Genomic DNA, 13,416 nt, shown 5'->3' on the forward strand with positions numbered 1-13,416 from the left:
AGACAGAGGTGAAGTGCCCATAGTCACAAAGCTACTAAGTATCCAAGTTAAATTTGAGCCTATGTTTTCCGGAGTCCAGGCCCTGCACTCTCTTCTGAGCCATCTAGATACTATGAAGGGAACTGAACCAGATGGCCTTTCATGTCCCTTTAAGCTCTAAATCAGGGTATATCTCAACCTGGAATCCATGGATAGACTTCAGAGTGTCTAAGAACTTAAATGTTAAATGTTAAAAAAAAAACTCACCTCATCTTTATTTTAATATAATTGGTTTTCTTTGTAATCCTACATATTTTACGTACTTAAAAACATTATTCTCTGGGGATGCTATAAGAAATGATGAGCTGGTGGATTTCAGAAAAACCTGGAAAGATTTACATGAACCAAGGCTGAGTAAAGTGTGCAGAACCAGGAAAACATTATACTCAGAAACAGCAACACTGTGCAATGATCAACTTAGCTCTTCTCAGCAATACAATGATACAAGACAATTCCAAGACTCTTAACGGAAAATGCTATTCACAACCAGACAACAAACTGATAAAAGTCTGAAGCATACTATTTTCACTTTCTTTGTTGTTTTTCATGGTTTTTCATTTTGTTCTCTTTTCTTCTTTCACAATATGACTAATGTGGAAATGTGTTTAATGAATACCCTGTATCAGATTGTTTGCTGTCTTGGGGGGAAGGGAGGGACAGAGAAAAATTTTGTACTCAAAAATCTTATAAGAAATGAATGTTGAAAACTATCTTTGCATGTAATCAGAAAAAATATTATTTACATTAAAAAAAAACACCATTATTCTGAGACATCCACAGGCTTCAAACATAAGGGATTAAGATCCCCATTCTAGTTCTAAGATCCTATTATCTAGTTTTGTTTTAAGTGAATTCATATGTCATATCTTAACTATCTAATTTAAACTTCAAGAGGGGTAGAGATACAAAAACTTACTTAATTGTTAATAGCTTATATTTGGTTAGGATTTAAGGCTTAGAAAGGGTTACTTTATATGCATTTTCTCATTTGATTCTCAAAACAATCCTGTGTGCTAAATAGCCTAACTCTTACCACATACACAATTCTACAGCTAAAAGGATCAAGTCAAGTGACCCGGCCAAGGCCACACAGTTTAACATAGCTAAGGACTCAACCTCAGATCTTCAAATTCTATTTTTTTTTCATATAGGAAGCCAGTGAACTGTTTGATAAAGAATCATGTACTGCCAAAATAATTAACTTCCTAGGCAAGCAATATGGCTTATATTTTAAAACCAAAGAAGCTGGTTTTCATGTAATTTTAATTTTGTACCTAGGGAAGCTGCTAACTCAGTGGTTCTAGGTACAGGCTAGACTTTACTCTTATGAAGTTTTATGCCTGTGTCATAATGAACTTGTAAAGCCCAAAGGTCAAAACATTCTACAAAACATTCATTTACAGATATATAAACATATTAACATTAAGGCATTACAGTAATAATTAACAATTAACTCAAAGAATCTACTATCACGGCATTTCTAAAAGTAAATTCTCAATCAAATCGAGTCATGATACTGCTTTGTTTTGAGCTGTGTGGGCAACTACATAACAGTTCCATAGGGGGAAAAAAATCCAGTGAAAAAGCAAAAGCAAGTCAACATTAGTCAGTCAGCAATCTTTTCCTGAACACTAAGTGTTAAACTGAACAGCTAGGTAGAAAGAGGGCTGTGCCTGGAGTCAGAAAGACTCTTCAAATCTGGCTCAGCATCTACTAACTAGCTTTATTCTAGTCAAGTCACTTAAGCCTGCTTGTTTGCCTCAGTTCCCCATCCTGTAAAATGAGCTGGAGAAGGAAATGGCAAACCATCCAGAATCTCTGCCAAGAAAAGACTACATGGGATCACTAACAGATTATTAATGCAGAAGAGGCAGCATGGTATAGTGGAAAGGGCCCTGACTAGGCTACGTGGAGTAGTGGATAGGGCACTGAACCAGTAAGTCCTGGGTTAAAATCCTTCCTTCTACACTTTCTAATTGTGTATGCTAGGTCATTTAACTATTCTGTGACTCAGTTTCCTCATCTGTAAAATGAAGAAATTGGATGCAGTGGCCTCTAAGGTCCCTTTTAATAGCTAAATTTGTGATCTTATGATAGATTCTATGAAAACATAGGACCTGAAGTCAAAGCCCTGTTTTATTTACTACTACCTGTATGACCTTGGGTAAGTCACCTAACCTCTATAGGTCCATTTCCTCATCAGTTACACAGAAAAAAAGAGGGGGGAGGGAGAGGTTTGAACTAGATCAGGATCTGGGAGATCCTTTGGAGTTTTAAATCAATGATCTTTTTTTCACTTCTCACAACCCATCAGTTACTAAGTTTCGCCAAGTCCAACAAGCAGAAAAAGTGCTAAGTTTGAACCAAAGGACCTTGGTTCAACTGCTAGGGTTTCCATTTAATTTCCTGTATGACCTAATAACCTCTCTAAGCTTCAGTGACTTCCTCTATAAAAATGAAGGATTTGAATTAAATGACTTCCAAGATCTCTCTGAACTTAAATCTATGATCCTATTACCAATGGCACCCTCCTAGTTTGGTCCTCAATACCACTCACTTAAGATTTTTTCAGTAAACTCCTTACTGGTCTTACCACTTCCATTCTTCCTCCTCTCCAATCCATCCTTCATACTACAGCTAGAATAATTTTTCTTACACACAGATCTGGTTGTCTTATTCTTCTGCTCTAAAATAAAAAATTACCCTCAATAACATCAATATTAAAGATTAAAATCTCTATGCCTTCCTTCTATTTCACAACCTAGCACTACCCTCTCTTTCTGGTCTCATCTCAAACTGCTAGTCTCCAAGCCCTCTAGTCTACACTCCAGCCAATCCTAGATAACATCTCCTCTCTAAATGCACATCTCACCCATATGTCCCTTTGCCCCTTTGCTCAGATCATTCTCTATGCCTACAATGCTCTTTCCCTGTCTTTGTCTCTTGTACTCAATTTGTGTGCCACCTCTTTTCAGGAATCTAGCTGCTCCTGGAATTGGAAACAAAATTCTACCTTCCTCAGACCTCATTGAACAATTTCTACTTCTACTCTGATGCATTTATAAGTATCATATACCATTGCTTATAGGTTGGTTCTTGTCCTTTGTTCTCAGAGGACCAAAATGACATCACTCTGTCGGAGCTGAGGTATAATGTGTCTGTGATATAATGTGATCAACTGTGCTTGATCAGACCAATGTCAGCTCAAAAAGCTCTACCACCGGTCAGGCACAAATAGTCCATATGAACATTTGGGAAGGAGATCTTCTCTAAATGTGCACATCTTACGTTTCTTTTTAGTTACTATATATCTCCTTTGCTCATGAAGCATAGCACTTTCTTGAAGCAGGTATGCCATGCCAGTACCTCCCATGACACACAATTCCAGAGTTTTCAGAGGTAACTTGAGACCATTCAGAGACCATTGCTCATTAAAGCTATCTAAGTTGCTGTCTTACTTTTCCTGCTGAAATTTAAATTCCTTGAGAGGAGGAACTATACTTAGCTATACTTTGTACTTCCCCTAATTCCTAGAACTGCAATCTGCATACCATAGGTATTTTAAAATACTTGATTGATTGAACATTATAAAATGTAAAATGGATAATTTTGACTACATGAAATTGAAAAGCTTCTGTACAAACAAAGCCAATGTAACCAAGATTAAGAGGGAGGTGGGAAATTGGGAAAGAATCTTTACAACCTATGTCTCTGAAAAAGGACATTTCTAAAATATAGAGAATTGAGTCAAATTTATAAGAATACAAGTCATTCCCCAATTGATAAATGGTCAAAGGATATGAACAAGCAATTTTCAGAGAAAGAAATTAAAGATATCTATAAGCACATGAAGAAATGCTCTAAATCACTATTGATTAGAGAAATGCACATCAAAACAACTCTGAGGTACCACATCTCACCAGTCAGATTGGCTAAGATGACAAAACAGGAAAATGACAAATGCTAGAGAGGATGTGGGCAAATTGGAACACTAATGCATTACTGGTGGAGTTGTGAACTCTGATCCAGCCTTTCTGGAGAACAATATGGAATTATGCCCAAAGGGCTATAAATAATTTCATACCCTTTGACCCAGCAATACCACTCCTAGGGTTGTATCCCAAAGAGATCATAGAAGTGGGGAAAAGACCCATATGTACAAAAATATTTATAGCAGCTCTTTCTGTGGTAGCAAAGAATTGGAAATTAAGGGGGTGCCTATCAATTGGGGAATGGCTGAACAAGTTGTGGTATATGCATGTTATGGAATACTATTGTGCTATAAGAAATGAGGAGCAGATGGACTTCATATTTACCTGGAGAGGCTTATATGAACTGATGCTGAGTGAAAAGAGTAGAACAAGGAGAAATTTGTACATAATTACAGACACAATGTATGTGTGATGACCAACTTTGATAGACTGGACTTTTCTCAGCAATGCAGTGGTATAAGTCAACCCCAAAAGACTCATGATGAGAGAAATGTGTGCATCCAGAGAAAGAACTAGAAAGAACTGAGTTTATATCCAGATGGAAGCAAAATACCTGATCTTTTTCCTTTTCTTGTTTGGTTTTATGTCCTCCTTACCATTTATCATTCCATCTGATACAATCTGTCTTTATATCCTGACTAATATATAATGTGAAAGCATTTACAGATCCTATACTTGACTATATGCCGCCATAGGGGGGAGGGGAGGGAGGGAGACTGAACGTGAAACTCAAGGAATTGTGGAATTGAATCCTGTAAACTAAAAGTAAACAAATTTTAAAAAATCAAACAAAAAAATGCTTTATTGACAAAAAATATTAACATTTTATTTGGTTTTTGGATTGAAATTATAAAATCAAAGGTATGGTGATGAAAATTCCTCTTTAATACAAATCAATACCTGTTCTGTGATTAGTCACCAAGAGGGTAATTGACTTGCCCAGGGTCACAGTCAATACATAAAATCAAATGAGATGATATGTGTGAAATATTCTGAAATCTTTAACACACTATATAAACGTTAGCTATTATTATGCTATCAGAGATGTCTTCTTAACTCTAATCTTATTACAGTATACTGCCCCTTGGGTATTATAGTTGCTGAAAAATAAAACAGATCCCTAGGAACTCAATAATATTTATCCTACAATGTCTGAATAAATTTTGTCCATGAAAGATATAAATCCCAGTTTCTTTCACTTTTGACTCATAAGCAATTTCTCTGCTGAAAAAGGAAGGAGATAGAGAGAGAGGTAGGTAGCATTTAAGATTAGGGTTAGAGTTGGAGTCGGAAGAGAGCTTTTAGGGTTAGGATTAGAGTTAGGGTCAGAGTCAGAGGCTTGAGGGGATAATAGTAGTGAAAAAAAAAATTAAGAAGGAGCTAAGGAACTTGGCCATGTCTAAATGCTTCGTGTTAAAGAAAGGGGGATGATTCAAGTTGCAAAGTCCTACAGAAGACCAGAGAGCATGTGATCAAAAGCTTCACTGGAGAATGGTCACCTCATAATCAAAGAATACAGAAAAAGAGAGTGGGGAATAGGCAAGAAGAATTCAGTTGAAGAGAATGACAAAGAATGGGAGAAAGCAACTACATGGCATGATGACTGCAGGACTTGGGAGTCTAGAAGTCAGTGGGGTTCAAATCCTTCCACATACACTTACCAGACCATGATTCTGCGCAAGTCACTTAAGCTCTCTCAGCCTCAGTGTCCACATCTATAAAATGGGGATAAATGCACCCACCTGACAAGATTGTTGTGACTTTCAAACGAGATAATGTATTTTTACAAAAAGGCTTTGCAAATCTTAAAGGGCTTTATACATACTAGCTACTAGCAGAAGAAGGAGGTCCAGGCAGGTGAGCAGAGAGGGAAGGGAAGCTATGAGAGTTTAATTGAAGAGATTCATTTTCATGGGGGAGGGAATGCTTTTGCAGCAATGAAGGCCCAGATGAAGTCAGAGAACATATAGTCACCCAGTCACCATAGTTGTGTGACTTCCACCTATAGTTTCCATACCTATTAAAGTTCATTTTTGCTGGTTCTTCCTTCTTCAGTTCAGCCGTTACACACCACCAGTGAAGGATGTTTGTAGAGTTGCTTTTCTAGCAGTTTTTTGTTTTTTCTCAAACTGAGTAACCACAGACTTTTCACCTGAACTCTTTTAAGGGTGACAGGATACATTTGTGCAAAATGTCTAATTGATGTGTATAAAGGGCACAATCCATGGCCAGGGAACCAAGTGAAGCAATCTCAGGTAGAGCTGACTTCACCCTGACTTCACCAACACTGTACTCAACACTGTACTAACCTGAGGACTACAGCTATTTTATTTTTTTTTAATACAAAAAAAAAAAAAGAATGAAAACACCTCCCTCTGAAAATTACAAAGACCTCATTTAACACTGTTTTAGAATTTTAATTGCCTTCCTCCCTGGACTTTCTCAAATAAACCTCAAAAGTCCTATCATTTTTTCTTTTTGGTTTCATTTTTTTGCTTTTCTTTGTTCTTATTCTTCATATAAACTTTTCTTTCAATAATGCTAGACAGATCTTTGGTAACCAGTTTCCCTGGTCAAGTGGAGAAATTCTGTAAGTTTTTAAGGAAACTGAGCACTAAAGTAGAGAAAATTAAAGAAGCAGGACATGTTCATTGGCAACTACTTGATAACAAAATTAATCTGTTGGAAAGTAAATAGAAAATAACAAAAACAAGGATAAATTATATTTGGAAGGAGAAATAAATGACCTATACTCTTAAGATCTAGCATAGTGCTTTACACACATGTGAAAATGGAAAGAAAGAAAAAGAAGGGACGAAGGAAGGGAGAGAGAAAGAAAAAGAGAGGAAGAGAGGAAGGAAGGAAGGAAGGAAGGAGGGAAGGAAGGAAGGAAGGAAGGAAGGAAGGAAGGAAGGAAGGAAGGAAGGAAGGAAGGGAGGGAAGGAGGGAGGGGGGGAGGGAGGGAGGGAGGAAGGGAAAGAAAGATCAAATGCTGAGTAATTATAATGACCAAGGTTATCCCCAAAATAAGAAATCCATCAGTCCCTTCTTTGCAGGAGGCAGACTATGGGTATGGAACACTGTAAAAGCTTTCAGTGAGTGTACTGGTTAGTTTTACTAACATTTTTCTTTAACTCTTTTTAATTCTTTGTTGGAAAGGATGGTTCACTGGATAGAAGAGAAGAAATGAGTATATTAGGAAATGAAGGTTATTTAAAAACAAAAGACTTCAATAACTTAAAAAAAATTAATTTGTTGAATTAAACCAGACTACGGGGCATTTTGCTGTTACTGGTGCCCAAGAAAACTACTGTAGTTTATTAGGAATCCACTTCTCATACATATTACTGAATTTTAAGGACACTAAAGTGTTGGCACACAAGGGGCTACATTTCTGCTAACCTTCCAAAAACTATTTGAGACAGATTTTTAATCAAGAACTCTCAAATAAATGTGGCAGATAGTGTAGATAATGCACAACTTCTGCCTTCAAGGAATTTTCATTCTAAAACCAAGTTAGTAACATTAAGACTATGTCACTGAAGTTTATAGTTTGCTTCCAGTGTGAGTTTCTCATCTCTGTTTCTCTTATTCACTGTCTCTCTCATGCTATTCCAGCTGTGCCTGCACAGTCCTGCCCAACTCAGCACTCCAAGTGAGCAAACTTGACCTCCACATTTACAAACCTCTCTAGGGAGAAGCCATTCTGATTGTTTCTTCTTGGCTGTTTTGTGCTTAGCTTTTCACATAATCCAGGGCTTTGTTTATTGTTTATAAAATATTTTTGTTTTTCCCAGTCCTGTATCTTTGTAATTTCCTTCAAACCTGGATTGAAAACGCAGAGGAAATTTCTCAGGAAATAACTCTCCAGTCTCAGTAACTGCTGACACTTTTCTTCAAAGCAAAGCCTAGGTCCAGTATTTCTGATCTAATGGAAATGCTACATTCCTGAGTCCTTCTCTTCTGCCCTCCTCCATCCCCTACCTCTCCCTTAATCAAAAGATAGGACTGAGACTAAAAGGGCCTCCTGACTATTCCCTTCAGACTCAAAATACACTAATATACCTGCTTAATGTATATCAATTTTAAGTAATGAACAACGAAAATTATCATTTTCTCCCACAATGGATTGTGTTTACACTGTTCATTGAAGTATATAGAACTTCACTTTGCAAAAAAAAAAAATATCAGTTTTTGCTATATAAACAGTTTACAACTGACAGAAAATTGTTCATATAAATGTTAATATAAAGACAGATTCTGTTAATACAAAATGCAATATGGACTGTCATTCCCTTAAATGATCCTTGTAAAGTCAAGATCTCAGTAATGCCCTTGTATTCCTATTCTAAGGTTATACTCTTGATTGGGTTGAGCAGAATCCACACTCTAGGTCGCCCCCATCCAGGGATTTTGCTTTTCAGGGGACCCCAGCTCAAGCTGGCTCAGCTTCTCTTCCTCTCCCCTCCTAAAATGATAAAAACTTTTTCATGGGTCTCTTTGGTAGTGAAATCCATTGGACATCTCCCAGGGTGACAGGTTTGCTTTCCTATTATCTCAAAGACACTTTATTCTTCTACTCAAGGTTTTGATGTATTTCAGGACCTGACACAAGCATAAATCAGATGTAGCTTCTCAAAAATGGAAAAGTACCATAAATGTAACTAGGGCTAACCCTATCTGATATTTTGCCTTTATTGGTATTTATGACCTCTTTTGCCTGTAATTACCTGTGAGAAACTACCTGAATAGACTTATTTAAATTGCAGAAAATGACTGAACTTTGATTATGGAATTTGGACTGAGGCCATCTAGTTGTTTAGATACTCTATTTCAAATTCTATGGTGGCTAGGGGAAACTGCATGTGAAAACTCACTCCCCACCTGTGTTGGACTAAATGACCTGTGATAGATAATCCCTCCATCCCAGGAATGGAAGGAACCAACCACTCAAGAATTTGAAAGTAAATCTTACAGAGTAGTCTGAGGCACCTGAAGGTTAAATGACTTTAGGGACCTGCCTAAGTCACAGTACCCTATGAACTACACCCAAACATGATCCACTTAAAGGAATGACAGCCCCCTCCCCAAACTCACTTAAACTCTTACTATCTTAGACAGCTCTCTAAGATTATAAAGACTTAAGGATCTATAAGACTAAAGATAGTCTTATAATGATAATGAGGGGGGAGGGAAAGAGAGAGCGAGGAAGGGAGAGAGACAGAGACAGAGATCCCTACAGAGATGAAATCACCTGTCTGAACTAAAAAAAAAATTCCAAAGTAATGCTTCTTTCTGAGCAAATGATGCATCTTATTCAATGCTGGCTTCTGAATTTTAAAACAATTTAGGAATTTAAAGAAAAGCCTGGGTAAAGAGAGTCCAATCAGAAATTGGCTGTTAGTTAATATCCATCCGTTTGTTTGGTGTCTACTTTGTACCTGGTTAATGATCAGGACTAGTGGGAAAATATGGTTGATCAAGTAGAAGAAAACAGGCAGTTTTACATGAGCAGATACCTATATAATGCTACTGATTCATCCTACTGACATTGATGAATTAGTTATGGGCTCTGGGAGCCCCCTTGAGCTCTCCTTCAGTCCTTGAGGTACAGGTTCTGGGAACCTCCCTTGGACTCTTGATTAAATCATCAGATTTGAAGAGGCAAATCTGTTACTAGACTTCCCACCCTGGAACTGGCCTAGCCCACCATTGTTTGTGGTCTCCAGGTGGCTTCCCACCTTTAATCACTCAATTGACCTCATTAACTTAGGCTCCAGCTACCTCCCACCCTTAATCACTCATTGACCTCATTAACTCCTCCTTAAGACTCTCCCCAAACTCTTCCTCTAGACCACCCCTAGACTCCTCCCACAACCTTCTGTATATAAGACCCCATCCTGTCTTCATGTTTGTGAGAGCCCCATGCAATAGTGAGAGTGCTATAGAATTTTCTAGCATAGACTTACTCTGTGTCTAATGCAATTGAACTTTTAATAAATTTTACTTTTCTTTGGGTGAGAAGACTCGAGTCAAATTCATTAGGTATTTTGGGGTCTCCAGAGCAACCCTAACCCTCTGGGTTAGCTTGCATTAGACACGGAGAAAGTCTGTGCTAGAAGAATTCAATGGCACATTAGACACAGAAAAAGTCTCTACTAGAAAATTCTGTGGCGCTCTCACTATTTTAAGGCATTCTATGGCTTGAGATGGGGTCTTATATACCGAAGGTTGTGGGAGGATCTAGGGGTGGTCTAGAGGAGGAGTTTGGGGAGGGTCTTCAGGGGAAGTCAGATGAGGTCAATGAGTGATTAAGGGGGGGAAGTCACCAGGAGACCACAAACAATGGTGGGCTAGGCCAGTTCAGGGATGGGAAGTCTAGTAACAGACTTGTCTCATCAAATGGGACGATTTAATCAAGAGTCTCCAAGGGAGGGAGGTTCCCAGAGCCTCTACCTCAAGTACTCAAGGAGAGCTCAAGGGGGCTCCCAGAGCCCAAACCTCATCAATGTGATAAAATTGTTCCAGCTCCCAACCAAAAAAAAGTTTTTGTTTTGCCTTTTTTAAAACCACACTTCAGCATCCCTAAAATAAACTAAATTATTTCCCTTTTTCCTTAAATCTTATAGGGGGAGGGGAACTTATTTCTGCCACTTCATGGAAGTGCAGATTAGCTCTGTTTGGATCTGTAAAGTCAGTTTCCTTTACTGGAATATTTCCTTGTATAGCATGCTAATACCATTCCAACAAGCATGTATAGAGCACTTCGGATGTAGAGCTCTCTGATGTTAGAGATAGGGAAAACAAACACCAAGGAAAAATACTCAGCACTCAAGGACCTTACTTTCACAGAAGTTACTTAGTCATTGAATGATTACTCTCCCAGGCGCACAAACAACAACAAAGATTTATTACGTGCCTTCAGGTAGCAGAGCCCAAAGCTAACCATAGTGGAGATACAAAGTGTCGATAAGACAGCCCACAAAGCCGACAGTTACAAGGCACTAGATAAGGTTTTATGTTAAAAAGCTAAGTATGTTACAGCCAACCAAGACCGTACAAAAGTTAACAGTCATATCCCAGTGAAAGGCACAATGATTTAGAATGATTTTTAAGTATCTGCTAGTTCGGTTCCCCAAAAGCCTTGCTGATTTCTTAATTTTGATGAGAAAAAGCAACATTCTTGTTCCATGATGTTATCACTTTAGAGACCAAAGTTTCAGACTTACTTTTTCTGGTCAGCAAAACCGATGGAACAGTTATGATCACAATGACGGCAACTGCCCCCAGCAACGCTAAGAGACCCCATACTGTCTGCAAAAACAGGAAAAGATGATGAAAATTAGAATGACACATGATTGATGGCTCTGTATTGGTTTGTAAACTGGTGCATGTGTTAACCTGAGGGGAGAAAGGAGTCGGTAGGGAGGTTTGTATTGAGGATCTCTGGAAGGGGACTCAGACTTATCTAACTCCCGCCATTTTACAGAAACAGAAACTGAGGTCCAGAAGAGATCAAGGACACAAGTGTCAAAGCTGCTATGGAACGTCAGACTTCTGGACTTCCTCAGTTCCGCTGCCTATCCTCTCTACACACTATTTGAACAAGAATCCAGTGGGACAGGCCTTTGTGAATGTCAGTGCCAGAGTTTGCATGTGATTATGACTTAGGAAGATGATTATTTACATCCTTGAAAGCACAAGAACTGTTTCTTTGGTGTGTGCTTGAATGAAAACCAAACTTGTAGCTCTAAATCTACGATTACCTATGACAGACTGTGTGCATTTTTTATCTTGTTAATAAAACCCTATTTCCTGTGCGCCCTCCTCCCCCAACCCAAAAAAGTACTCTGGGACAGAAACCAAGAGTGTAAAGGAGCTCAGGCACCTTCCCTCAACTGACTAAGAGGGCTGTGTAAATTCACTTGAACCTGTGCGCAGTGTCCCGTGGCGCGCAGAGTATCACTGAAAAGGGAGGACAGTGACCCCAAAAACCTAAGAGCTGAAGAAAGGCAAGATACCATTACTTACTGACCTTCATTGTCGGGAACACCCCTCAAGCTGGTCTTCCCTGGGCCAAGGCAGAAAGCAAAAGTAAAAGGTGAGAAGCGGGAGCTCAGCTTTTCGCTTTCTCCGGGTGCAGTGTCACAGGTCGTTCCCAAGTTTCCAGCCCTGGGTTAAACATTAGTAAGGAAGGGCTGAGACCCCGGCTAACAGTCCCGGCACCCAGCGGCTACAAGGAGCCAGCAGCTGGGCGGCCGCAGGGGCGGAGGAGGAGAGATCTGTGGGGTCGCCCCCACCCCACCCTCATCTCTGGCCTCATCTCCCTCCCCGCCAACCTCACTCCACCCAGGGACAGACGGAGGAGCCCTGTTTGTGGGCACTGAGGCGAGCTGGAGTGGGGAGGCGCGAACTGCACCTTCTGCAGGGAGGGTTCCAGCTGTGTGCGCCTCTGGAGGAGAGAGGAGGGGGGCAGATACAGAGTAAGAGCCCTCCTCGCCCGCCCCTCCCCCTGCCTGGAGGTGGTGCTTGGCCCTGGTAAGGTCATTTAGGGTCGGGGTTTAGTTTGGGCATGGTCCGGCAGCCTGTGTGTGTGAATGGGAAAGAGATCTCTCTCCCTACCTGAGTAAAGCTATCTGCACCTTTAGAAAGAGAGCATGGGGTGGCAGCCTGGAGCATTGGAGAGTTCGAGGAACTATATAAATTTAAAGCTTGAGAATCTAGCTTAAATCTAGAACCTCCTTACCTAGGCTACTTGGAATCCTTCAGTCCTTCGAGAATTAGCTCTTTGACCAGCATCTATTGAAAGCTTTTTCTGAAGATCTTACCCCAGGTAATCCTCTAAATACTAGTTATTTTACTTATCAGTGTTATGGGCTTTATCCCCACCCTGCCCGAGGGACAAGAGGAATACTTTGTATCCTAAGGGTCAACTAGAAAGCCTTGCAAATAGTAGGTAATTAATAAAGGTTACTTGAAATGAGTGGAGGGCTAAGGGAAGTCGGTTAAGGTGGAGATCTGTGGTAGGTGTGGAAAGGGAACTTGCAACTTCTTTATATTGTAATAAAAATTATAAAGAAAGGTTGCCCTGAAAGACTCCAGCCTCTTTCACATACTAGCAGTGCCACCTTAAAGCCACATCCCACTGTCCCAGACAACTGCTGAAGAGTTGAAAATAAATTGTAGAGGAGGATGGGCAGTGGTAGAAACTGTCTTAAGAAAGAATTCCCTGCACCTGCACAATCACAGGGCTGAACCCTTTCCACTCTGCCTGCCACCCCCACCCCTCAGTACAAACACACACACACACACACACAATCTTTTATCTCATAAGACCTGTATTCAGATGTTAACTGACACCACTTGATCCTCAGCGCATAAGATC

General features: G+C 39.6%; 1 protein-coding gene across 1 annotated transcript in view; it reads right to left on the bottom strand.

Moving 5' to 3' along the window:
- DPP4 (dipeptidyl peptidase 4) overlaps positions 1 to 12,498 on the bottom strand; it is a 117,490-nt gene extending 104,992 nt beyond the window's left edge. The window contains exons 1-2 of the mRNA XM_069079802.1: positions 12,067 to 12,498; positions 11,261 to 11,345 (exon numbers count right to left, since the gene is read on the bottom strand). Of these exons, the coding sequence (XP_068935903.1) occupies positions 11,261 to 11,345; positions 12,067 to 12,072 (91 nt within the window). The 5' untranslated portion in view covers positions 12,073 to 12,498. The remainder of the gene's footprint in view (positions 1 to 11,260; positions 11,346 to 12,066) is intronic.
- Between the last annotated feature and the right edge of the window lie 918 nt (positions 12,499 to 13,416).

Source organism: Petaurus breviceps, unplaced genomic scaffold (genome assembly GCF_028583685.1).
Source record: "Petaurus breviceps papuanus isolate PSGF00001 unplaced genomic scaffold, PetGlider_PUasm1.0 91133, whole genome shotgun sequence".
NCBI classification, from domain to species: Eukaryota; Metazoa; Chordata; class Mammalia; order Diprotodontia; family Petauridae; genus Petaurus; species Petaurus breviceps.